Genomic DNA, 24,313 nt, shown 5'->3' with positions numbered 1-24,313 from the left:
CTCAATAAATGTTGTTTACCATAACACCTACTGCCTGTTTTTTGCAGATGTGCTTTCAAGAGCAATTCCTTCTAAAAGTTGATAATTGACTTGAGAGAGCTAAAGTGCCACCAGGTTTGTAAGGAAACTAATCTTTAACTTAATTCAAACCTAAAAGACAGCTGGTTCATTTCTGTTCTCATCACCAGGGGAATAGGGATCCTTTAAATTCCTGTATCCATTTGAGAACATGGTTTTTTAAGATTGCCAAGTGAAAATGAAAAAAATTCCATGGGGCGGGATGTTTTTTACATTAGACCTGAAGTACTTTTATAGTAATTTTTGACTTAATGCAATCGTCTTTCAGTAGCGGAGTAGCCAAGTCATAAATTAGAAACATAGAAGACTGACGGCAGAAAAAGACCTCATGGTCCATCTAGTCTGCCTTTATACTATTTTCTGTATTTTATCTGACAATGGATATATGTTTATCCCAGGCATGTTTCAATTCAGTTACTGTGGATTTATCTACCACATCTGCTGGAAGTTTGTTCCAAGGATCTACTACTCTTTCAGTAAAATAATATTTTCTCATGTTGCTTTTGATCTTTCCCCCAACTAACTTCAGATTGTGTCCCCTTGTTCTTGTGTTCACTTTCCTATTAAAAACACTTCCCTCCTGGACCTTATTTAACCCTTTAATATATTTAAATGTTTCTATCATGTCCCCCCTTTCCCTTCTGTCCTCCAGACTATACAGATTGAGTTCACTAAGTCTTTCCTGATACGTTTTATGCTTAAGACCTTCCACCATTCTTGTAGCCCGTCTTTGGACCCATTCAATTTTGTCAACATCTTTTTGTAGGTGAGGTCTCCAGAACTGAACACAGTATTCCAAATGACCTGCATACACTCTGCACATCTTAATTTAATTTCCTTGCTCCTTCAGGAACAATACAAGTGGTATTACCTAATCCCACTAAACATTTATGAATATTCACTTTCACAAACAAGCAAATGTTGCAAAGTGTTAAGGATTTCAGTAGTCGCTCATTTTGCAGAATTAGCCATGGTTAAAAGATCAAATCAGAAGGAAGAAAAATCATCTCCAGCAAACAATGAACAGTACTTTGGTCAGAAAAAAAGGCCAAAGAACTTTCCCATTCTTCTTGTGGCAAATATTTGTTTCTCTGGGCGCTGTCATTTTGAATATGTATGTGTATACACACCAATGTTAAGAGGCAGAGATTAACTTTCTTCTGAGTCATCTTTAATACTTAAGGGAGGAACATACAACAGAAGCTGACCATATGTCAATTAAACATCACTCACCAGCACCTCTGTGTTTTTCCTTTGTTCAAAGAAAGCAGCCAAGGAATCTTCTACAGGCTTTTTCTGACAAAGCTTCTGTACCTCACGGTCAGTTGGCTCTTCGTTCTCATCATTGGCATTTTTCACCCTGTCTTGTTTACTTTTGCATTTGAAAATGTCATGGTCTTTGTGTAAATAGTTTTCAATACTAGTGAGCTGAGAGTTTTGTTCAGAAACATTTGGTTGTTTGGAGTCTTTGTTTAAGCGCCTGGACTCATATTTGTGCCAGTCTTCAGATACTGGCATTGTAGCTGCTTTAACGTTTTCAAGTATTCGGTGCTGATCCAACTGGGGATTATTTGAACAGTGTGGGCTGCTATTTTCACAAGAGATTGTCCTGTCCTTAGATTTACTTCTACAAACCAGTTCGTTACTGCATCTGAAATGTGAGCATGGCTTGGCGGTGCCTCTCTTTGCTACTTGAGGTTTATGGGGACAACTGGAAAGCATACACTCCAATTTATCTGTCAGTTCCGATTTATAACCTTCTTTGTTACATGATTGGGCCGTGCAGGTTAGAGGGCTTTGACTTCTACTAGAAGGAGACTGAGGAAATGTGTTTTGGACTACTTCATTGGTCTCTGCTAGCAGCACTTTCCTTCTAAAGCTGGGAGATGCGTTGTGGTCTGCATCACATCTAAGCGAATGCAACGGAGTTGTTGGTGTTTTCGGTTTCGTCTTGGGGTCATCTGCTGGTATAGCCAATCTAGAATTAGAGAAGGAATCAGGAGGGACATCCTTGCTTTTCTTCAGTAGGCTGTCCTCTTCACAGGGACTGTGAAAAGCCTTCGGATTAACTGCACTAACGTCGTGGAAAGTGAACACAGGAGGCGCACCTTGTGATCGCGGTGGGTCACAGTGAATCAAGTGTTGGGCGATCCTTGTGATGACCTCCTGCCTCTCTTGAAGTAAAGAGCTTATGAGAGGGTTGGTTTCCTCTCTCGCCTGGTGGAAACACGGGTTCAGGGGAACATAGGAGCGAGACAAAGGTGTTTCTGGTATTAGTTGGACTTTTCCGAGATTTTCTGAAGCGTTGTGTTCCAGGTTAGCAGCAACGGAGGGCAAGTCCCTTCCTTTCTTCGGCAAGCTTCTCTCTTCAGGAGCATGATGTGGGCCCTTGGGGTTTGCCACACCGGTGTCATTTGTACTAAAAGCCTTCCTGGTGACAGGGGATGCTGCTGGATCACAGTGAATGAGATGCTGGGCGATCCTTGCTATAACTTCATGGCGCTCTTGGAGTAAAGAGCCTATCAAAGGAATTGAATCTCCCAGCGACTGGCGGGAAGGGTTGCTGTTATGGTCACGGCTATCAGCCAAGCAAGGTGATTTCAACGCTCTCTCTGGTGTTTCTGGCAGCAGCACCCTGCTCTCCACGGCAGCTGGGTAGGCCTGAACCTTCGATTCTAAAGATCCAAAGTCAGTTCCAAGGCCAGCTAAGGGGTGAAGTTTCAGGTTTCTGACCGCAGTGTTAAGCTCAGGGCCTCGTTTTACACCAAGCACACTTTCAGCCCACACCAGTTTGCCATAAGGACGTTGCGATGTGGCCACGCTGGGTTGTTCAGTCTTCATGGAATCGCTGTGCTGATGTACGTTGGTCTCTTCTCTTCTGTTTTCATAGAAGCCCAAGTTGGCATGAATGCTGCAGGTCAGAACTGGGTAGCTCGATTGTCTGGGCAAAGACTGGACACTGACTTTCAAGGCCACATTGTGAGAAATGTTGGGGACAGGGAAAAGATGTCCTGTTGGTGTCTGGGAAAACGTCCACTGCAGATCCACGTGAGCGGCACTCACTCTGAAAAATGAAAAGCAAGATTTGGCTATAACAGCAAGATCAGAGTAACTGATCTTGGCCATAACAGCAAGATCAGAGCAATTCAAATCTTCATTTTAGTGCATGTTCTAGTTCCTGAACCTTTGGGTGCACACAATCTAAAATAGCATAGGTTTTTAAAAATAATAAAAAATAAAATTGAGTCTCTCCTAAATCATGCTAATTAAATCAGAAACGGTACATAAAAGCATGCTTCTCATCCTCACTGAGAATGAACAGGAGGTGCTTTTCGACAAAAGCCTACCTGCAAAGAATATTACGAGGGACGGCTCCGTGTGACACACTCAGCCAAGCACTTAACTGAGAAAAGAACACAAAAGAGCGGACAGCCAATAAAAGGGTCTTCTCTTCAATAAATCGATCACCACTTCTAAAAATATACCAAAAAGAAAATATACACATTGGTAAAAAATTACACAGGAAAGGCAGAACAATGGAGTTGAATGCAATTACCCAACCCCCTCCCAAAATAAAGAGTAGGAGTATATTCCCCATCATCAAATCATTTCCCCCTCCCCACCCTTTCATTGCCAAGAAAACTCAAAGGAAACATATTAATCATGAAAAATTAGATATTAAGATAGAGAGTGCAAACATGTAGACTTCAATTCCCAGAATTCCTGAGCTAACATGTTTGGCTCAGGAATTCTGGGAGTTGAAGTCCACAAGTCATAGAAGAACCAACTTTATTCATTCATTCATTCATTCATTCATTCATTCATTCATTATTTATTTATTGGATTTGTATGCTGCCCCTCTCCGGAGACTCGGGGCGGCTAACAGCCACAATAAAACAGTGTACAATAGTAATCTAATACTAAAAACGATTAAAAACCCATTAATATAAAAACCAAACATACATACATACATACCATGCATAGAATTGTAAAGGCCTAGGGGGAGAGAAGATCTCAATTCCCCCATGCCTGACGACAGAGGTGGGTTTTAAGTCGCTTACAAAAGGGCATGGTTCCCCATGGCCCAGTAGCAGCCCAAAGCCCACTAAAAACTGGGGCATACAAGTGGTGGGTGAGTATGCCAAGTTTCATTGGCACATGCCTATAAACTAGGTTGCACATGCGAAACCATCCTTCCCCCCCACCCCCTCCCTTCTAGGTGTTGCCAGTCTGTGGAGCTAGAAAGATCAAGGACCGTTGTGTTAGGGGATAAGTTGACATAACTGGAAGATTGTGGTAAGCTTCAGTCCAGACCAACTCTCACAATAAAAAAGCTAAGAACTTACTGCCGTGGCACTGGCTCTAAAATCCATCTTTCCAACAACAATGCATCTTGCTTGATTGCAGGATCATTTAAGTCATTCCCTTCAGTCGTGGGTCCTTCATCGCTATAGCAACAGTCTGGAAGTAGCATCACTTCTATCATAATAGGAATATTTTTCTTCCACAGCAATGCAACTTCAGAGCGGGTATGCCTAGCTTGACGGCACTTGAACAAAAGAATCAAACAGCCCAATGTCACAATTACATCCGCCTATGTATAAATCACATAGAATTTTCCAAAGTCTAATAACGCAAAATGAAAAAGAAGTCTGCAATGCATTTTTTTGAGAGGCATCAAACCCAGGAGTTTCTAGTTAATCCAGCTGGCACCATTACAATATATAAAAAATTAATTTGGCAGACCTATAATCAAATGTATTTTCTTTCCAAATACATTCTAAAGGTGAATGCTTGCCTAACATAAACAGAGATTAAACACAGTTGGGCTGTTAAATGCGTCACTGATGTTATGTTATAGTATTTAATGCTGATTTTCCAGAAGAACCAACGTGCCAATCATCATCAGTATGGATCATCATACCTGGGCCAAACTGTCACTGCATTCATGTTTAGTTGTTGTTGGTTGACTTGACTGTGCTGGAGGGCAGTGGAAGCCTTCAGTCCTGCCCTTAATCGAGTATTCAGGTGTTCTGCCTTCAGTAATCAACAAGGCCAAGTTGACAAGGAATTCCTCAGCGTCGTATTCAAAGTATTCATCTAAGGTGTCTTAACAAAGAAAACGTGCAATTTCAACAACAGTATAGTTTCAAGTGCCTGTGCGTGTGCGCCTAAATTTCATTTTATTCAACAAAAACCCAACCATTTTCTCTTAAAAGGTTTTACACATGCTATTTTTATCTTGTAAAGATTAAACCCTTGGTGACCACATCTAGGTAATAACAACCAGCTTGACAACATTAAGAAAGAGACGCAATCTGCTTACCTTTTGAGATCAGCTAAGACAGAGATGGGCAACTATGGTAACAATTCAACCATGCTGCTCAGGAATACTGGGAGTTGAAGTCCAGGCTGGGAAATTGCCATAGTTGCCCATTCCCAAACAAAGGTCAGGTAGGTACTCCCCTAGTAGTGAAATCAAGGATACAACCAGGTAGTTTTTTTGATGACGACGACAACAACAACAATAATAATAATTTATTAGATTTGTATGCCGCCCCTCTCCGAAGACTTGAGGAGGCATACAAATCTAATAAATTATAATGATGGGTTGGCTCCTTTTTATTTTTCAGGATGATTCCTCTTGACCTTTTAGCCTAGCCGACAATCCTAGCCTTTCACAACTATGGACTAAGGGGGCATGGCCTTTTTCAAGATCAGGCAAGGTAAGCTAAATCCTTTTATCTATTAAACCAGCTTGAATTATTTTCAGTATTGCTCATTAAAAGTTTATCTTGCCGAAATCCTCTTGCATGCAGCTGATGAAGGGATAGGGATTGTCTCACATGAAAATGAAACTATCAGTCTTAATAAAAGACACATTTGAGTTTTCTTAAATGGATAAACTGCACTGTTTCAAAAAAGAAACATGCCAGAATTATTGTATGTCAATATGAGACCCGTAGATAGACATTATAAAACAGTCCAGCTCAAAAGTTTGTAAAGCTCAGTGTTCCTGAATGGGAGGCATGTGCTGAGATTATGTTTTTCCCCTTTGCTTTTTAAGATGGAACTTTTGTTGTTAGAATACATGTGATGAATAAGAAATTCTGCATTAAGTTTCAATGGCATCAATTACATCCAGAACATGTAAGAATGTAGAAATTGATTTTTAGATAAGATACAGTATATTTTCTTGATGAGATAAATTACCTCATTGTTTAATAAGAAGATATATTATTGTATCAGGAAAGTTTTGAAGAACTTTCTCACCTATCATTTCAGTCTTCTTTGAATAATTCCCAGGCTAGCTTTGCAAGGAATATAGCCTAACAAATCTAAATTAGTACAAAGAAATAAAATTCAAGCAATTCTCAGTAGATAAAGTAGCAGCTGGCCGTGCTCTTCAAAAACCATGTATCTGCTGTAATTATGTAACAAATCAAAATCACCCCACTATGAAACATTGGATTGAATTTGCATTCTGCTTCAGTGTCTAAGCATTTTTAATTATTATAACGTTGCAATTCAAAATGTTTTATTGACAGAAAAACAGTCTTAACATGGGCTTTTAAGAACAGTTAAATAATAAGGGATACTATCATGGTAAGTGAACATGCTTGACCAGGAATTAAGAATTAAAATGGTAGTCTGTGAAGCCACAACGATTAGAAGGCCAAATAATTAATTAATTGCATAATTTGATGTTAACTATTACTTTTCAAGTATAAAACAATGGACTGTATGTATCCATATTTTATATGTCTGAGTGGATCAACTGCAACCAATTGGACTTCAATCACAATCTAATAACCTACAAAGTCCCTTTCAACAAACAAACAAACAAACAAATAATGTGCCTTATTGATTTTTATGGTTTTCTTCCAAACTCTGGACTCCACCTTGTAATGAATTGCTAATATGAGTCAGTTCTGTTGTCTTGCAAAATACTGGTTTATTATGCTCAAAATACAACAATCTGGAAATACTGTCCACGTGCCAGAGAAACAGCTGCAAAATTCTGGCTCAAGCTTAAAAACAGCTGTTGGAATTCTGTTAAAAATAGCATTCCAAAGAATTCCCTCTAAATAGAGTTTTGTCCCTCTGTAAAAGTCAGCTGGAGGCTAGGCTCACCTTTCTATGATCTTAGTTAGGGAAGAATTTTAAGGTGATGGGTTGGAGGGATGGAGTAGCATGAGAAGACTATTATTTCTACATAACTGTGAAACTAGAAAAATGTAATCCAGAAGTGATCATCTTATTCACCAAGCCAATTCATTGAATAATCACTCCTATGTATACACTGAACTACAATACAATCTAGCTCCATTCCGTCATCCATGGTAAAATAAACCATAAATTCATGTGATACACAAACTGGCTACTGACTATCGTGGAAAAAGGCAGTGCGTCTTCAAAGTTTAAAAGGCCGATAAGATCAAAACCTTTATGAATGGTGGCACATGGCATAAAGGAAGGAAGCCTACAAGAGACATTCAACTGCTTCCCAAGGAATGCTTTCGTGCACTTTGTGTGGTGTGCAATAATTGAGGGACAAACCAGAAGAACAGGAAGATGAAACCGAAAAAGGAGGTACATCCCTGGTTGTGTAAGGTGCTTTCTCAACGGTTTGGACAATGCTTGCTCTCTTGATCTTTTGCCTAGCAGGGATCAGGTCACACCAATCTTTGTGTCTGCTGCTCCCAGAACACTAAGAAAGTCAAGCTACTACGTTTATAGATTTATCTCCTCTAACACATGAGGAAAAAAATAAATTTACCATAGTTTTACTGGGAAATGCAGGATTCCTCACCCGATTACATCTAGTGTTCCCTCGATTTTCGCGGGTTCGAACTTCGCAAAACGTCTATACAACGGTTTTTCAAAAATATTAATTAAAAAATACTTCGCGGTTTCCCCCCCTATACCACGGTTTTTCCCGCCCGATGACGTCGTATGTCATTGCCAAACTTTCGTCTGCCTTTAAAAAACATTTTTTAAAATAAACTTTAATAAATAAACATGGTGAGTAATAATCTAAATGGTTGCTAAGGGAATGGGAAATTGTAATTTAGGGGTTTTTAAAGTGTTAAGGGAAGGCTTGGGATACTGTTCATAGCCAAAAATAGTGTATTTACTTCCGCATCTCTACTTTGCGGTAATTCGACTTTCGCGGGCGGTCTTGGAATGCATCCCCTGCGAAAATCGAGGGAACACTGTACATCTGTTTCAGATCCAGCAAGAGAAATATGCTGTGGATCCTATTTTTCAAGAGAACTAGACTCAGGGGGCTCTTTTAAAAATAAATGATTGTATTTGACATGTTTGCTTTATATACTGCTCAAAAAAATAAAGGGAACACTTAAACAACACAATATAACTCCAAGTAAATCAAATCTCTGTGAAATCAAACTGTCCACTTAGGAAGCAACACTGATTGACAATCAATTTCACATGTTGTCAACACATTCAACTTTGTCCAGAACAAAGTATTCAATGAGAATATTTCATGCATTCAGATCTAGGATGTGTTCTTTGAGTGTTCCCTTTATTTTTTTTGAGCAGTGTCCCTTTTTTTTTGGCTATATGCCACCCCAATCACTTCTTATGAGAGGTTAACAATATAATTATCTTTCTACAGCTCTGACCTAGTTTCACCTTTCTTATCACAGGGAGGTATCCCGGTTGCAACCCTTTCCCGCAGGAAGGTTATTGCTGAATGTGTGTTTAGGAAGAGCTAGGGCAGTGTTCTTAGAAGGCGGTTTCTGAGAGAAAGGATTCCAAGCTCAAAATAAGCTTCTCTACTGTCTGTTGGCCCGAGTAGCCTCTGAACCTGCTATCATAACAGGGTCACAGCTGCACGGCTCTTTCTAAACAACAGCTGCATTCTTTCAGTCCTGAGCAAGGAGAAAGAAAGGAGACCCAGTTGTAGCGGGGACATAAATAGAGTGAGAAATTACCAGCTTTGAGAAAAACTCTAAGAAAAGTTCAAGTAGTGTATTTATTTAAAGAGGACCAATTTAAAAAAAACAAAAAAAAACCTGGTTACTTTTCCAGATTTTATTGCCAAATGAGTGAATGTTTTCCAGCATATTGAGGGACATGAATAATCGTACAGTACTACTCAATCCTGAGCAATGTTTTAGTCATTTCTTTTATCGGAACTGCACATCATACTAATAAAAAGTTACTAAAGCATCTCCAAGGATAAAATGATATAATCCATTTTAGACTCTGTGAATGGTTGTGCTAACTTCTTAAAGCCTCTTTTGAGAGGAGGGAAGATACTCCCTAAAATTAAACTGATTCTTAAAACTTTTTTTTAAATTATTTTGTCCCGAGCATCATAGACCTATCATAAATCTTCTTCTTGTATTACATACCTGTGACTAAGATGATACATGACTGCTGTGTTATTAGCCAATTAATCAACATTTTGTATTTGTACAACATACTGACCCACAGACTTACTTTGTCATATCTGCACAAAACCCAGATCAGCCAGTCATATTTTAGCTTATTACACAATACAGTACATATTCAGCAACTGTTTGCTAAACCCCACCTCCATAACAAAGCTGATACATAGCCCTATAAATATTTGGAAACTTTAGTTTCTTGAAACAAATATTTCAGTTTTAGTTCATTAGTAGATGATAGTTTTCCAGTGCCTAAGCTAGAAACATCTTTAGAAATGAACAAAGAATGCCCATTTAATGTACTGTACAACCATTTAAGATATTTTTCTCCTGTCTATAAATATTAGGTTCTTTAACGAAGAGTCTAAGGAGCTATTACATAAGACTGCACGGAAATAATAGAAATGTTTGCTTTGCTAGAGTTTTGCCATTATTTCTGTGGTAAAAGTGAGAGCAAGTTAGAAAAACAATCATATTTTATTATAAATAGAAATTTGAGAAGTTTTACTTTGCTTTCCATTTCGTATCTCCAAAGGCATCCACTCCCAAGTCCAAGCTGCTAAAAAATGGTTCCTGACACTTATCTTCCCAAAATTCAGGTACTCCATGACTTATGCCTATAATATAGATAGTGCTCAACTTGCATATCCTCTTTCCTCCAAAATAAAACATCCTCTGATAATAAGCCCAATGGGGCTTTTGAGTGCATGGCAATAAGGCCAAGCGCTTATTTCAGAGTTCAAAAAAACATAAGACAGGGTCTTATTTTGGGGGAAACACAGTACAACTTACAAGCCTGCTCATTATGGGTATAAGTCATGATGGTCATAAAGCCGATCACCCATGTGACAGACATAAATGCAGACCAATTGCCAAGGGCCTGACATTGGTCAGGTAATGAAGGAGAACTGCTGGAACTGGGTCATAAGTACCTTTGAGGGTAGGAATCTGTCGTAACTTTAAATGGTTGCTAAGCGACTCGTCATGTACACATTTAGACATGGTAGTCAATTTGAACTATACAATGCATCTCAGTTTTGAATTCTGGAAACTGAAGTGCACCCACTTTAAAGTTGCCATGGCTGGAAAACACTGTTCTGCTCAATTACTTCATGTCTGACCTCTTCAATTCTCACAGATTGCTCGTATCTTGGGTTTATTCTTACATGCAAACCAGGAACTTGCATTTTTTTTAAAAAATGAAACTTTGTTTGCTCTATACACTTTAGACTGAGTTTATCCTTTATCTATCTATCTATCTATCTATCTATCTATCTATCTATCTATCTATCTATCTATCTATCTATCTGTGTTTGTTTGTTTGACATCTATGCCAACCAATTCCAAAGGATTCAGAGTGGCTTATTATGCAGAAATATGTATTTCAATAACTCACCTAGCAACATGGGCAAACTATGTGTGCAGAAATAATTCTTATTCCAGTGTAATTCAACTCATTTATGCACAAGCAATAGCTCTATGCATGGAAAAGGTATATATACAGTTTAGTTTAATTGGATGTGTATGCCACCCCTCTCTGAGGACTTTACAACTCCGAGTTATAACTTCCATTGAAGTGAACCAGGAATGTTGCTACACTGAAATATATAATAATAATAATATTTGGTCTCCACTGAACTACAATTCCCAGCATCCTTGACTGGCTATTCCAATGTCATCCAGAGGGTGACTAATTTCTCACCATTATTTTACTAAACATTTACATTGCACTGGAAAGATTTCAGTAATCTGATACCATCTACTCTGACTAAGGTTAAACGTTCTCAAGTTTTCCATAGCTTCTCTCCACAACTGTTATTAAATGTTTATGTTTGCAAAGTAACTAGTAAAACCTGAAAAATTCAAGCCAATGCATTTGTCTCCACAACAAAAGCATAAATAAGATTTAAAGAACATATTTATATATAATGGTGCTAGAATAGCTTGAATGGGGATTGCTTTCAATAATCTCTCTGCTGCACCTTTTCTGATTAAAGCATAATATTTTTCTAAACATGAAATACAAGAGTCCATGGGAAATATTCTTCTCTCATATTCTCTCGATGAAAAATATAAACAAAAATTACAAGGATTTGCTTAAATCAGGCATCTATACGACTTGAGCTATTAAAGATGTTGAATATGCATTGGAAATTAGCTAATTGTGAGGGGGGGGCCCATTTCTTTTAAAGCCTTCTCCTGCACAGTGCAATAATGAAAGGTTGGCATTTTTTGTTTCCTTACTTCCCCCACCCTTTGTTGAATAGTAGTTTTAAAAATTCATACTAGTGATCTGATTTCAAGTCATGACTCTAAATCCTTTAAAATAACTGTATAAACTTTCTTTTAATACAAAATTGTGAATTCAACACTATGACACGTGATTTTTAAAAAATCAGTAATAATTTCTTCAGGCTCTGTATGAAATGTTACCTGTACACACAAAGGAATGCTCTCAAAAAGCCCCCAACAAGGTTTGATATTCCAAACCTAATGTATTTGAGCATGTATTACATCTCTAGAACACTACAGGAACAGAGAACACGTAGCAATTCAAAATTTCAACTTAGTAGGTGATGCTTTCATTTCAGTGATGTTTAAACAATTGTAGTCTGTGAAATCAAACATGGTGCTTGCTTTTCAATAATCAAAACTCACAGCTCAACTTCACTAAAGTGTTTTATCCCTTTGTGAAATGCTACACCTAGAAGAATTTGACCACCTCTCTCTTCTCTGACCATTTCTCCTCCTTCCTTTGTTCAGACTCGATAACCTTTAACCCTTTTCATTATTCTTTGTCCTCAGAAATGAGCTTAAAAACACGTAAAAAAGGACCCGTGTGTGTTATGTTTTACGTAGACAAAGAAACTACAGCCTATGACTCATACCAGCTCGTTGAAGAAGGAAAAAAATCCAACAGACACACACATAAACAAACACTCTGGTTCATAAACAGCTCGAGAGCATTTTAGCATTTAGAATTATTTCTTTTTGATTACACACCTTCTCTGGTCAGCCCCTTGCTTCCAACGTAAACCATACTGGAATCCTGGTGGGACAGAAGGTGCCCTGGCAGGAGAGGGGCTACAGTGTCAGTATCACGAGGATCCAGAGGTCTGCAGTGTCGGACACAAAAATGTTCGGCTTTGGGTACATATTCAGCCTTTCTGTGCAAGACATTTTTTCCACAAAGAAGGCAGAGAAAAGAGTGCACATAGCAACAGAGCTCGCTGCTGATTGGACAGCAGGCGTGCTTCAACCCTTCCTTGCTCACAAGGGCTACTACAGTTTCCTGTCTCTTTGGCAGAAGTATCATGTTTTCTTTTCGCCTCTTGTGAACCCAGCTGTGTTTGGGCAAGAGGAGAGGAAAGAAAAGCAGAACAACAAGGAGCAAGACACACTCAATGTGGCAGCCCTGAAGGCAGCAATTCGTCCCCAGGCCTTTAAAAAAAAAAAAGCAAATAGCACTTTCTTCTGAAATCTATAGAAGTCCACACCAGGCTAATTCTCTTGAAAAAGGTTTTGTAATCTGTAAGATTTTACAGGTTTTATTGGAGAACAGAAATGCCAATGTCTACGGAAACAAAAACAAGTATAACCCTAAGAAGGGAAGGGAGCGGCCTGTTCTAGACCCTTGCAGCCAGAAGGTATTAAAAAGAGACAATTTTCAACAAAGAGGAATGTTTTGAAATGAAGAAAAGAAGGTCGGAGGGAAATGGATTCAGAAACCCATGTTATTGCTCATATTGAGAAGAAGAAATAGAGTTAAACTCCTCTGATTTTAGGAAGTGGATTTATTTCTGGTGCAATGAAATATGTAGTCATTACATTACACTAAACCAGTGATTTTCAACCTTTTTTGAGCCGCGGCACATTTTTTACATTTATGAAACCCTGGGGCACATTGAGTGGTGGTGGGGCACTAAAAAAAGTTTGGACAAAAAAATTCTCTCTCTCTCTCTTCCTCCCTTTCACTACAGTATTTCTTTCTCCCTCCCTCTTTCTCTCCCTTCCTCTTTCTTTCTCTCTCCTTTCTCTTTCTTTCTCTCTCTCTCCATCCCTCTTTCTTTCTCTTCCTTCTTTCCTCTCTTTTTTGCTCTCTTTCTCTCTCCCTCCCTACCTACCTCTATGTCTTTCTCTCTCTCTCTTGCTTTCTTTCTCTCTCTTGCTCTCTCTCTCTCTCTCTTGCTCTCTTTCTTTCTCTTGTTCTCTCTCTCTCTCTCTTTCTTTCTCTCTCTTTCTCTCTCTCTCGCTCTTTCTTTCTCTCTTTCTTTCTCTCTCTCTTGCTTTCTTTCTCTCTGAGCTTCGCGGCACACCTGACCATGTCTCGCGGCACACTAGTGTGCCACGGCACACTGGTTGAAAAACACTGCACTAAACAACCCATAAAATATAGGTGGATTAATCATGACTCACTGAATGATCTGGAATTGATACAGCCCACATAATGCAGAGAACCATCAACCATGGTTAATCAGCTGTCATAGTTAGGGTCAAACAACACGTGAAGCCATGACTAAGGCAAAGCACATTGTGGGTTTGTCCACCTAGTTACATATTTTAACCTAAATGTCATGCTGTATTTTTTTTCTCATTCACGAGAGTTTAACAAGCTTTACAAATGTAGGTATCTGTTGACTTTTTGCACATGGGTTCACCTTAAAAAGAATTCTATTCTTTATCATAAATCCCCAAGTCTAGCTATATCTATATTTTAGTGAATCTGAAATATACTGTATCTATTATGTGCCATCAAATCAATGTCAACTCTTAGCAACCACCTGGATCCCCCCTCCAAAGTTCCTTTAGTTGATTTTCTTTTAAAATACTAAATGCTTCTAAATACTTGCGATTAAATTTTATTAATTGCTACACTAGCAACTTTTGTTATAATGCTACAGTGATAGTGCAAGCAGATGAATTAGAAAAAAAAGTTACAAAAGGAAAGTTGTATTTCTTTCATTCCAAATATTTCAAAGAGCATAGCTGACAATTTTTTCATGGTAAGCATGCCTCTGTAATTTGTCAGTCTTATGCTGGAACAGTCCAAGCATTATACTGAAGTAGATGGCAATTATTCTGTTCCACGTTTTCTAAATATAATTGTGTACTAATGTTCAATATTCAGTTTTGTTCCATTAAGAATCAGCATTGGTAAATAATTGGGGTACAGGGAACACGCCTTCAAACCCAAAATGCTAGAAATAGAGGTAGCACATCTGCAAGTTTCCTTGTAAAGAATACCAAAATGTTTCTTAATGCTCTGCATTGTACGTACAAAAGGCACAATTTGGAAATAATCTAATAGTTTACATTTTTCTAAGATTTTTAAAGCACACAAAAAGGGTTTGACACTAAACTACCCTTGATTCAAGTTCCGCTTCATTTCAATATTCCTTTGATCAGAGGACTGCATTATGACAAAACCATGGTGTTATTTAATAATTTTGTTCACAATAATTATGTAAAAAAACAACCACAAAAACCAGCAATTGGATATGTGCACACAGTATATTAAAGGCATCAACTTTATTTAACATTTGGTATGTTTTAGAAAACAAAAGATCGCTTAACCCAAGGAAGCAGCCATACAGATACAAATGTTGGAAACCTAACAAAAACAAATTTCCTCAATATTGAATCACATTTTTATTGGCAAATCCTCTCAAAAAAGGTTGATTATATTGCTGGGAAACTTGGAAAATTGTGATGCTTTAAGTCTTCAGGAGAAAGCAAGCTATGTATCTGCACAATATTGTAACCCAATATACATATTAGAGCTCTCCTCAATCTTGGGTTGAATATGGATAGACAGTTTATTTAACACAGTTCTGTACTAAGCTATTGTTTTCAATAACTGGAAATTACTCTCGCTTTACTTTACTTTCTGTAACATATAAGTGCTGGAGTATATGCAATCATGTCCAGAATATCATTTCTCCTACCTCAATTTACTTCTCTTCCGTTATACAATAGAATATACTAACTGCACTGTGCATCCATGTTTCCGTCTTCAACTTTTATTAGGATATTCTCAAAATACATTAGAAGCGATTGTGAAGGAAACCGCCAGAGAAAGAAAAATTTCAAAGCTAACTTCTTCAGCAACATTGCTTTAAATCAGTGTTTCTCAATTACGGCCATTTTAAGATATGTGGACTTCAACTCCCAGAATACCCTAGTCATGTCAGCTGGAGAATTCTGGGAGTTGGAAATCCACACATCTTAAAATGGCCCTGATTGAGAACATCGCTTTTAGAGCAACTTGCCTACCTAATGTTGACAAGTTGATAAAATTAAGTTGGAAGGGACATTGGAGGTCTTCTAGTCCAGTGTTTCCCAACCTTGGCAACTTGGAGATATTTGGACTTCAACTCCCAGAGTCCCCCAGCCAGCATTTGCTGGCTGGGGGATTCTGGGAGTTGAAGTCCAAATATCTCCAAGTTGCCAAGGTTGGGAAACACTGTTCAAGTCCAACTTCCTGCTCAAGCAGGACACCATTTCAGACTGTCCACACTCTACTCATACATTCATCCACATCAGTCTACTAGAAAAATCTGGTTTGCAAAGACAAGCAACAACAACAAATGTTCACTAGATACAGGTGGTCCTTGACTTATAGTTCATTTAGTGACTGGTCAAAGTTATAGCAGGATTTAAAATGGTGACTTACGTCCATTTTTCACACTTATGACTGTTGCAGCATCCCCATGGTCATGTGATCAAACTTCACTTTTGGCAACTGACTCATATTTATGACAGTTGCAGTATCCTGGGGTCATGTGATCACCTTTTGTGACCTGACAAGCAAAGTCAATGGGGAAGGCATATTCGCTTTACAACTGTGTGGCTAATTTAACAACTTCAGTGATTCAATTAACAACTGTGGCAAGGAAGGTCATAAAATGGGGCACAACTGACTTAATAACTCTCAGTTAGCAATATCAATTTTGTGTTCAATTGTGGTTGTAAGTCCACGTTCATCTACAGTTGACTACACTAGCAGTGAATCCCAATTGTTGTACCCCATCACATCTCACCTAGAGCATACAGGATTCAGGGAAACTTTAAAAAAAATAATACAAAGCTTAAATATAATGCTTGTTGTTATCTTATTCTTGAACATGTCTAACTCCAAACTTTACAATCAATCCTTTCTTCTTCTATACTAGAACTGGCTTCAAGTTCACAGCATAGCACTAATTTACATTATCTAAACTATTGTAAAAAATAAACATCGTAGTTTATAAAACTCATTTTCATGTAAATGATAGACTAAAGTTATCATTTCAGGTCTTAAACACATGAGATATGCGATGACGCTCTGTAGAATTTACGTTATGCTGCCAATTTATTTGAATTAATTATTGGAGCCAGTTGTCAGAATGAAGACAACTGCTTTTGAAATGCATTTTTATCCAAGACAATAGAGTCGAGATAAATAATGTAAAACATGAATCAGAAGACAAACATCTAGGTTGCCAACACAACAATGCAGGCAGTGACTTACAATATTTGGTAACGGTATGCAAGATAGCACATCATAGGGCAAAACAATTTTTTACCTTAGCACAGAGTCACAGTGACCCCATAAAAAGGGCAAACCCAAACAGGAAATGCAAATAACTAGGAAAAACATATCAGATCGGACATCATTCTCAAAACTCAACACTAGTGGCTCAATTTTATCAACCATTTTTAGCTACAATTGTTCCTTTTCACACACAACACAAATTTGGGGGTTCAATATGCTGTATATTCTATTAATATATTTTGATTAGGAACAAAAAGACTGGGCACAGTGGATATTAGTCCTCAGGTAATCCAGGAAAAAAAGTGGAACACCATGTCAAGGTGAAAGAGTCACAGAAAACAATGGCAGATGCTCCTATGAGAAGGCACAACTGTTAAGCAACTACAAAGTTGTATTACTGGATGGAAAGTGTATTTCTATAGGGACTTAGTTTAAAATCCTTCTTGCATAATCCACCTCATTTCATATAGAAGTAAACCTACATCATGGATTTTTCCTCTATATTTATTTCTCAGTACAATTCCACAGCCAGAAAAACAGCCAAAACAGCTTCCCTACTACAACAGGAAACAGCATCATTTCCAGTGTGCTGTCACCTCCTTGCATATACCTGCGGCATCTCTAACTAGAAGCACAGGTCTTTGCAGAAATGTTGCCTGCTCAACAGGAAGTCCATCATCTACCACTCATACACTTGTGTTTATTATTCATCTCCCAGAATCAAACCCAGCATCCCTTTCTGTGAAAATTAACCTTAAGGGCCTGCACTGGGAAATACTTTCCTCTAGTTGCCTTCAACCACATATAGCATTGAAACAAATTGTAGCTTACTATTACTAAATAAACAAGATTGCCCCTAATTTTCTTTGGTGGGAAAACAAACAAGGTCTGCTCTATCCATTGTTTATTTAGCAGTGTGTGCAAAGACAGGATTTCTGATGTATTTATTGTAGGTGGATAACAAACATGATCTTTTAGCTTACCTTGAAATCTGAATGGGGCTGCTGGATCTGGAATTGCTTACTCCTCTCTAAGAAAGTAAGGAGTGGCAAAGGTTGTTTTCTCTATATGTACCATATTTTTCAGACCATAAGATGCCCCGTTATGTAAGACGCACCAAGATTTCAAAGAGTTAAGTAAGGGGGAAAGGTTTTTGTCCTTCCTGGACCCAGGAACACTCTACAAGCCTCCCAAAGCCTTTGTGCCCTCATATTTGCAAAAATGAGTCCGTTTTTCACCTGTTTTTCCAAAAAGAAGTTATCCACAGGGTTTAGGAAACCTGCAGAGTGCTCCTGGGGGCTTGAGGAAGGCAAAAACACCCCTAATTTGAAAAGAAAACAGACCATTTTTCACCTATTTTCAAAAAATGGGGTCCCCAGAGAGTTTGAGAGGCGTACAGAGTGTTCTTGAGGGAAGGCAAAAACACTGTTTTGGGGGGAAATGGCCTGTTTATTATACTTTTTTGTGTAAAAATGTGGTGCGCAGAGGGTTTGGGAGGCCTGCAGAGTGCTCCTAGGGGCTAGGGGAAGGCAAAAATGTCTCCCTTTTTGCAAAAAAAAACAAACCCTCCCCATTTTTCTGCAAAAACAGGGGTAACTTTTCCTTCTCCTAACCCCAGGAGCACTCTGGAGTCCTCCCAAACCCTCCGCACACCCCATTTTTGCAAAAAACGGACCCATTTGGGAGGCCAAAAATGGCTGTATTTGGGTGTATAAGACATACTGACACTTCCCCCTTCTTTTAGGGGGGGGGGGGAGGTGTGTCTTATACTCCAAAAAATACAGTATATATCTCAGTACATTCTGTATGTCAATATTTTGTAATATTTATTTTTCCAATATGGAATTTATGTTGCATTAGGCATTAATGTGAGTCTTCGGAGAGAGTCGGCATACAAGTCTAATAAATAATAATAATAATAATTAATAGGATTGCCATATTATTCCAACAGCAAAACACTCCTAACTGGATATCTGTAAAATGACGCATTCTAAAAATTGGGCAAAATAAATCAATGCACTTCAGCAGGAAAATTCTAGAAGATAATACAGAAGAGTCACAGTGTGAAAACTATTTGAAAGACGCACTTTGGACTAAATACAAGCCTTGCACCTCCCAGTTATTTATGAAAGTGGTCTCACCTTTTTTCAAGCTCTCAAGGATTTCTTCAAAATATTTTCATATCATAATATCAACCAAATAACAATCTCTCGTATGTCCAATCCTAAAAGTATTTTCTCTTAAATCAATTGAAAGTACTACATATTTAGAAGCTGTAAAACCTATTCATTTCTATAATATACTGAACTTATTTTTCTGCTGTCCTTGAAAAGAAATATTCTCAGTATCGCAGTTCCCACATGTGTATGTTTACATTTTCTGCCCTTTAAATATTATAGCTTCATGGTCAATACAATGGGAAATTGCTGGGTCTCATTTTCGGAGAACCAATGTGCAGTAATATTTATTTTTACTCAACCTTTAAACATCTGATGACACTTCCATTTATTGAAGTCTAAGGGAAATTTAGAAATAGCATTGACACCATTTGTCTTAGCACGGGCTCTGCACCAGTCTAAGTCTTATATCTAACTTATCACCCATCATCAGCTGGTTTGCTGACTTGATTGTCCTCAATTATTTACGTTCTATTACCTCAGTAGGCCTACTCTAATTAGTATTAAATCTGGGTCTAATCCAATGCAGCTATTAATCACTAAGGTCCCATATATTAACACAGACAACAACAAAAATCTCATTTACAGATTGATACAGTTCTTCTTATTCCTGTTAGTCTGATATTAAACAGATTATACTTCAATTTAAAGCCCTGCTTATCCTGCATCCTTCACTATTAATTTTTGACTAATGAAAGCACTTGATAGCACACTTGAGTGATTGCCTGTAGTGCAGCTGCTTTGCAGAAAACAGGGCAAACGGACATTTGCATGATTGTGCCTAAGAGTACGGTATCTCTATATTAAATGTGGCACTTAGACCACATTTTTAACCCCTGTGTTGTTGATGTGAAGCAGCCACAATGTTAAATTAGATAAACACTATTCTTCCTATGGCTGAATCGGCTTTTGAAAAAAAGTAAATTAGAATACGTCTTACGCTTATTTAGCTCTTTGAATATGCTAAATGTTGATTTTCCAAAAGAATTTTTAACACTGCCTTATACAGACTACTCTAGAATTATTTAATTATATAAGATCATTTGCCTCACAGCTGTGCATTATTAAAACTTTATGAACATGCATTAAGCTTCTGTACTATGAAAGGAGTTGCATGCTGAATCTCCAGTATGTTTTATACCTTATTTTGTGCCTACAGAGACCTTAAAATGGAAAACTAAGGGACACATAGCAGGTTACAGAAGCAGGCTGGGGGGAAAATCCATAGGACCACCAGATGGCAGCAAAGAGACAGATGTTTATCTTTGCTGCCATCTAGTAGCTGACAATACTTTTGCCACCTAATGAGAAGGACTCACTGGAGAAGAGCCTAATGCTGAGAAAGACTGAGAGCAAAAGAAGAAGAGAATGAGGTGACTGAAGCAATCATTGTGAGCTTAAATGGACTGGGGGGGATGGTAGAGGACAGGAAGGCCTGGAGGAATGGTGTCTATGGAGTCCCAATGGGTGGGACACAACTTCACCACTAACAACAAATAGCTGACAAGATATTTGCACCCCAGATTTAAGTAGTTCTAAATACAGTATTAGTATAAATCAGATTAACCTGAATTTAACATATATTTTAATTTCCAAGCAGCCAAAAAATAGTTTTTACTTGTATCCCTTAAACGATTGTAAAAATACTTATACTTTTTTAAAAAGACAAAACACTCCTGAATCTTAATATTTATCAGCATCTGTGGTATTCTAACTGAAGCTGTTCAGCAGCTGAATTCAAACACTGCTAAGTCAAAGTCTGTTTAACCAGCTTGTTATTGAACAAACCATAATTAACTAACTTGACACAACATGCTAAACCATAAATCCCAATTTAGTAAGAGGTAAAACTACATAAACAAGCACATATGTGAATTATGCTTATGTTGAAGGCTGCCATAGATAGCTTAAGGTTCTAAATAACAAATATACAAAGCAAATATTGAAATACCCCTTTGCTCCAATACTATTACATTGACAATGTAAACCTTATTAAGCAATTGTCCAGTTCTAAGAATTAAGTAGTATATGTTGTTACCCGAAAATATTTTTCAGTCTGTTTAATAGATTCCCAGTAGTAAATCCTGAATAGCTTATCTTTTTTTTAATATTAGCAATCATGATGCAGTTAATAATAACATCAGAATTGGAAGGGACCTTGGAGATCTTCCAGTCTAATGACAAGGAATTTCTTAGAACAGCTGTATGAATTGTAATTGGTGTTTATTTGTCCTACTGAACTTATTTCTAAACACAATTAGGGATGAAACTGAAAAAGGTCCTGCCAGAATTGTTTACAGGAATTTAAATAGGCTTTTGCATTAGTTTCAGGCTACATTATTAGATGGAGATGGTTTGGCTACTTAATTCCTGATTATAATAAATGATATTTTATTTTCTTAGTATATGGTAATCTTAAGAAAAACACTTAACATTTAAAATTACTGTCTCTCAGAAGACAAAGGGTGTTTTTTACAAAGAGGTGCCATATCTCAGCTCTTGAAGTAAACTTAAGATCATTCAACACCCTTAAACAAAAAACATGCTAGAACAATATCCTCATTATCAGTTTCAGGTTTTAATCCTTCCTGATCCTTTCCAAATTCCTCCCCCTCTTGTTCCTTTTTAGACTTAGGACCTCAACCCAACCATTTCCCAACAGCACTGCTATACATCACAAAGCCACTTGCCCAACAATAAAACCCCAGAAAAGGGAACTGTGTGGGGGTTTATTTTAGAAACTCATTTACCTCGATCGGGCTTCATTTTCACGCCAATCTTTTCTTCCCTTTCTCGGGTCCCGGCCAAAAAAACAAAGGGAAAAAAGTCCTTTCGGCTTCCCCAGCTGTTTTTCTTCCTTCCGCCCTGATGTGGCTTCTCACCACCAGATCCCTCTTGTTGTTTTGTGTTTTTTTTCACCCCTCTTCCCTGGGGAGGTCGGAGTCCCCAAAAAGAAAGGGAGGGAGGAAATCCAGCCTTTTTTTTTTCTTTCGGCCCCCCTGCTTGGCGGCTCACAAAAATCGGTAGCGTCCAGGCCTCCTTCTCCTCGTCCTCCTCCTCCTGGCATTCATTGTGTGGTGGCAACAGCAGTTGGATGGCGAGGGAGAAGCTTAAAGGCAGTTTGTCTGTCTGTCTGTCTGGATGGAACTTGCTCGCCTCCCTTTGCCAAGGTGTCCTCCTTTGACACGGCGTCTGAAGCGGATCTATTTATAAAAACCTGCCGGGGCAAAAGCTTAAAAAGACAACAAAAGCTAAGCCCTCCTCCTCCTCCTCCCCGTTTTGCATTCACACGCACGCACCCCAACCTAAAGGGCTGCCCCCACAAAGCCCAGAGCCTTCGGGCAGTGTCACCCCAACCAAGCGTCCATAGCGTTTTTTACCTGTTCTACCGCCCGCCCCGCTGGGAGGAGGAGGCCTCCCAGGCGCCGACCTCCCCCCTTTCTCCTCCTCCTCAGTCCCTGACTCGCGTCTAGCCTAAACCATCCTGTTTTCCCCCCCTTTTAATAAAACGGAGCCGTCTAGCAAGAGCGGCGGCGGCTCGTCATCAAAGGCAGAGGGGGAGGGCGCTAAAAAAAAAAAAGCTCCCGGAGAGAAAAAAAAACCACACAAACGCCGGGCCGAGTCACCGCTTTTAATCCCAGCAGCAGCAGGAGGAAGAAAAAAAAGCTCCCCTCCCCAACCTGTGTCCAGACGACACGCGACCCTGAGCAAAGCCAAGCACGTCTGAAGGGAGGGCCTGGTTGGAGAAGGGGGGGGGGGGGTTCCTCGCAAAGGGAGGTGGGGAGAAGCTCAGGGCCTCATGTCTGCCCAGCAACAGGAGACACCCCCCTCAGCGACACCCCCCTCCGAGGAGAGGGTGACACCCCCCGCTCCCCCTTCAGAAATCGCCTCAGCTTTGGAGGCGTCCTTTTCTCCTCCTACCCCCCCCCGGCTTTTTTTGGCCCTCACGGGAGGCGTCACAGCCTCATGGCGCTGCGCCGCCCGCCTGTTCCCTTCTCCTGCTCGGCGGCGGTGAGTCTCCTCCCTCGGGGGGGAAGCTGCGGTGGGGGGAGGTCTCCGTCCCCCTCAGGTGCCGCGCTCCTCAGCCGCACCGCGACGCCGCTGGCCGCCCGCCCGGCTGAGGGAGCTCCCGAGGCGGCCGTCGGGGGTTTGCCATGGCTCCGGCCGACGGGACCACCTCCTCTTTCTCTCTCTCTCGCCTCACACGCACACCCCCAGCTTCGCAGCGCCTGACTGACTAACTCTCGACCGACGCGCTCCGGTTCTTTCCCCGCCCCGGTCGGCGCGCAGGCTCTCCTGGGGCCGCTTCATGCACCGCCGCCGAGCCCCGAGGCCGACGCAGCCCCGGCGCCCGCCATTCTGCTCCCTCCCCTCACAAAACGCGCGCGAGGCCCGGCTCGGCAGCCCCCCTCAGGCTGCTCGGCCGGGCTCTGTCAAGCGGGCTCTCCTCACGCGACCGCGGGTCACGTGGCGCGGCGGAGGCCAATCGCGGCTCGGTTCGCGACCGGTGGGGGGAGGGGTCCCCTCCTCCGGAGAAGCGCTCCGTCGCCACGACAACCCGCGGGGCCCTGTCAAAGTTTTTAGGCCCGAGAGTGGCGAAGCGAGGCCTAAATCGACCGTTTCCCCCGTCCCCTCAGGGTTGGGGGGGGGGGGGAGGAAAACCTGAGGCGAGGAGAAACCGCATCTCCGGTTCTCCTAGTGGCCAGGCCGTTTCTGTCAGCCTAAGGGTAGGCCAAGTGGGCTCTTCTACGACATGTCTACGGAGAGAGGCGGCATACAAATCTAATACATAAATAAATAAATAAATAAATGTCGGATTTCTTCGGCAAGCCGTGTTTGTGAGGGCAGGTGGCCTTGGGGTGGGGGGCCGGAAAAGAGGCAGGTGCTCTTTTACTGATTGCTTTTGCTTGCTTAGATTTCGCCTCCCGCCTTTTTTTTTTCCGCCAGGAAGTCAAGAAGCTGCGGGGTCCGCACGCGATACTCCTGCTTTTCACCCATGGCAACCACCGCCCTGTGAGGTAGGCCGGGTGGAATGGAGAGAGGCTAGCCAGAAGCCCTGCTGAGAGCTTTTCTGCTGGGCTTGATGCCTCATTGCTGGTTTGACA

The 24,313-nt window shown here is 40.0% G+C and overlaps 1 protein-coding gene across 2 annotated transcripts in view; it reads right to left on the bottom strand.

The window, feature by feature from the left end:
• ATOSA (atos homolog A) overlaps positions 1-23,651 on the bottom strand; it is a 35,029-nt gene extending 11,378 nt beyond the window's left edge. The window contains exons 1-5 of one of the 2 annotated variants that reach the window (XM_070762653.1): positions 21,959-23,651; positions 5,003-5,187; positions 4,425-4,627; positions 3,426-3,551; positions 1,312-3,142 (exon numbers count right to left, since the gene is read on the bottom strand). In XM_070762653.1, the coding sequence (XP_070618754.1) occupies positions 1,312-3,142; positions 3,426-3,551; positions 4,425-4,627; positions 5,003-5,187; positions 21,959-21,974 (2,361 nt within the window). In that variant the 5' untranslated portion in view covers positions 21,975-23,651. Of the gene's footprint in view, positions 1-1,311; positions 3,143-3,425; positions 3,552-4,424; positions 4,628-5,002; positions 5,188-12,500; positions 12,681-21,958 lie in introns of those variants that run through there. The other variant, XM_070762651.1, reaches the window with a different exon arrangement.
• Positions 23,652-24,313: the final 662 nt, after the last annotated feature.

This window comes from Erythrolamprus reginae, chromosome 10 (genome assembly GCF_031021105.1).
Source record: "Erythrolamprus reginae isolate rEryReg1 chromosome 10, rEryReg1.hap1, whole genome shotgun sequence".
NCBI lineage: Eukaryota > Metazoa > Chordata > Lepidosauria > Squamata > Dipsadidae > Erythrolamprus > Erythrolamprus reginae.
The sequence above is the reverse complement of the archived record's forward strand: the minus strand, read 5'-3'. Positions and strand labels throughout refer to the sequence as shown.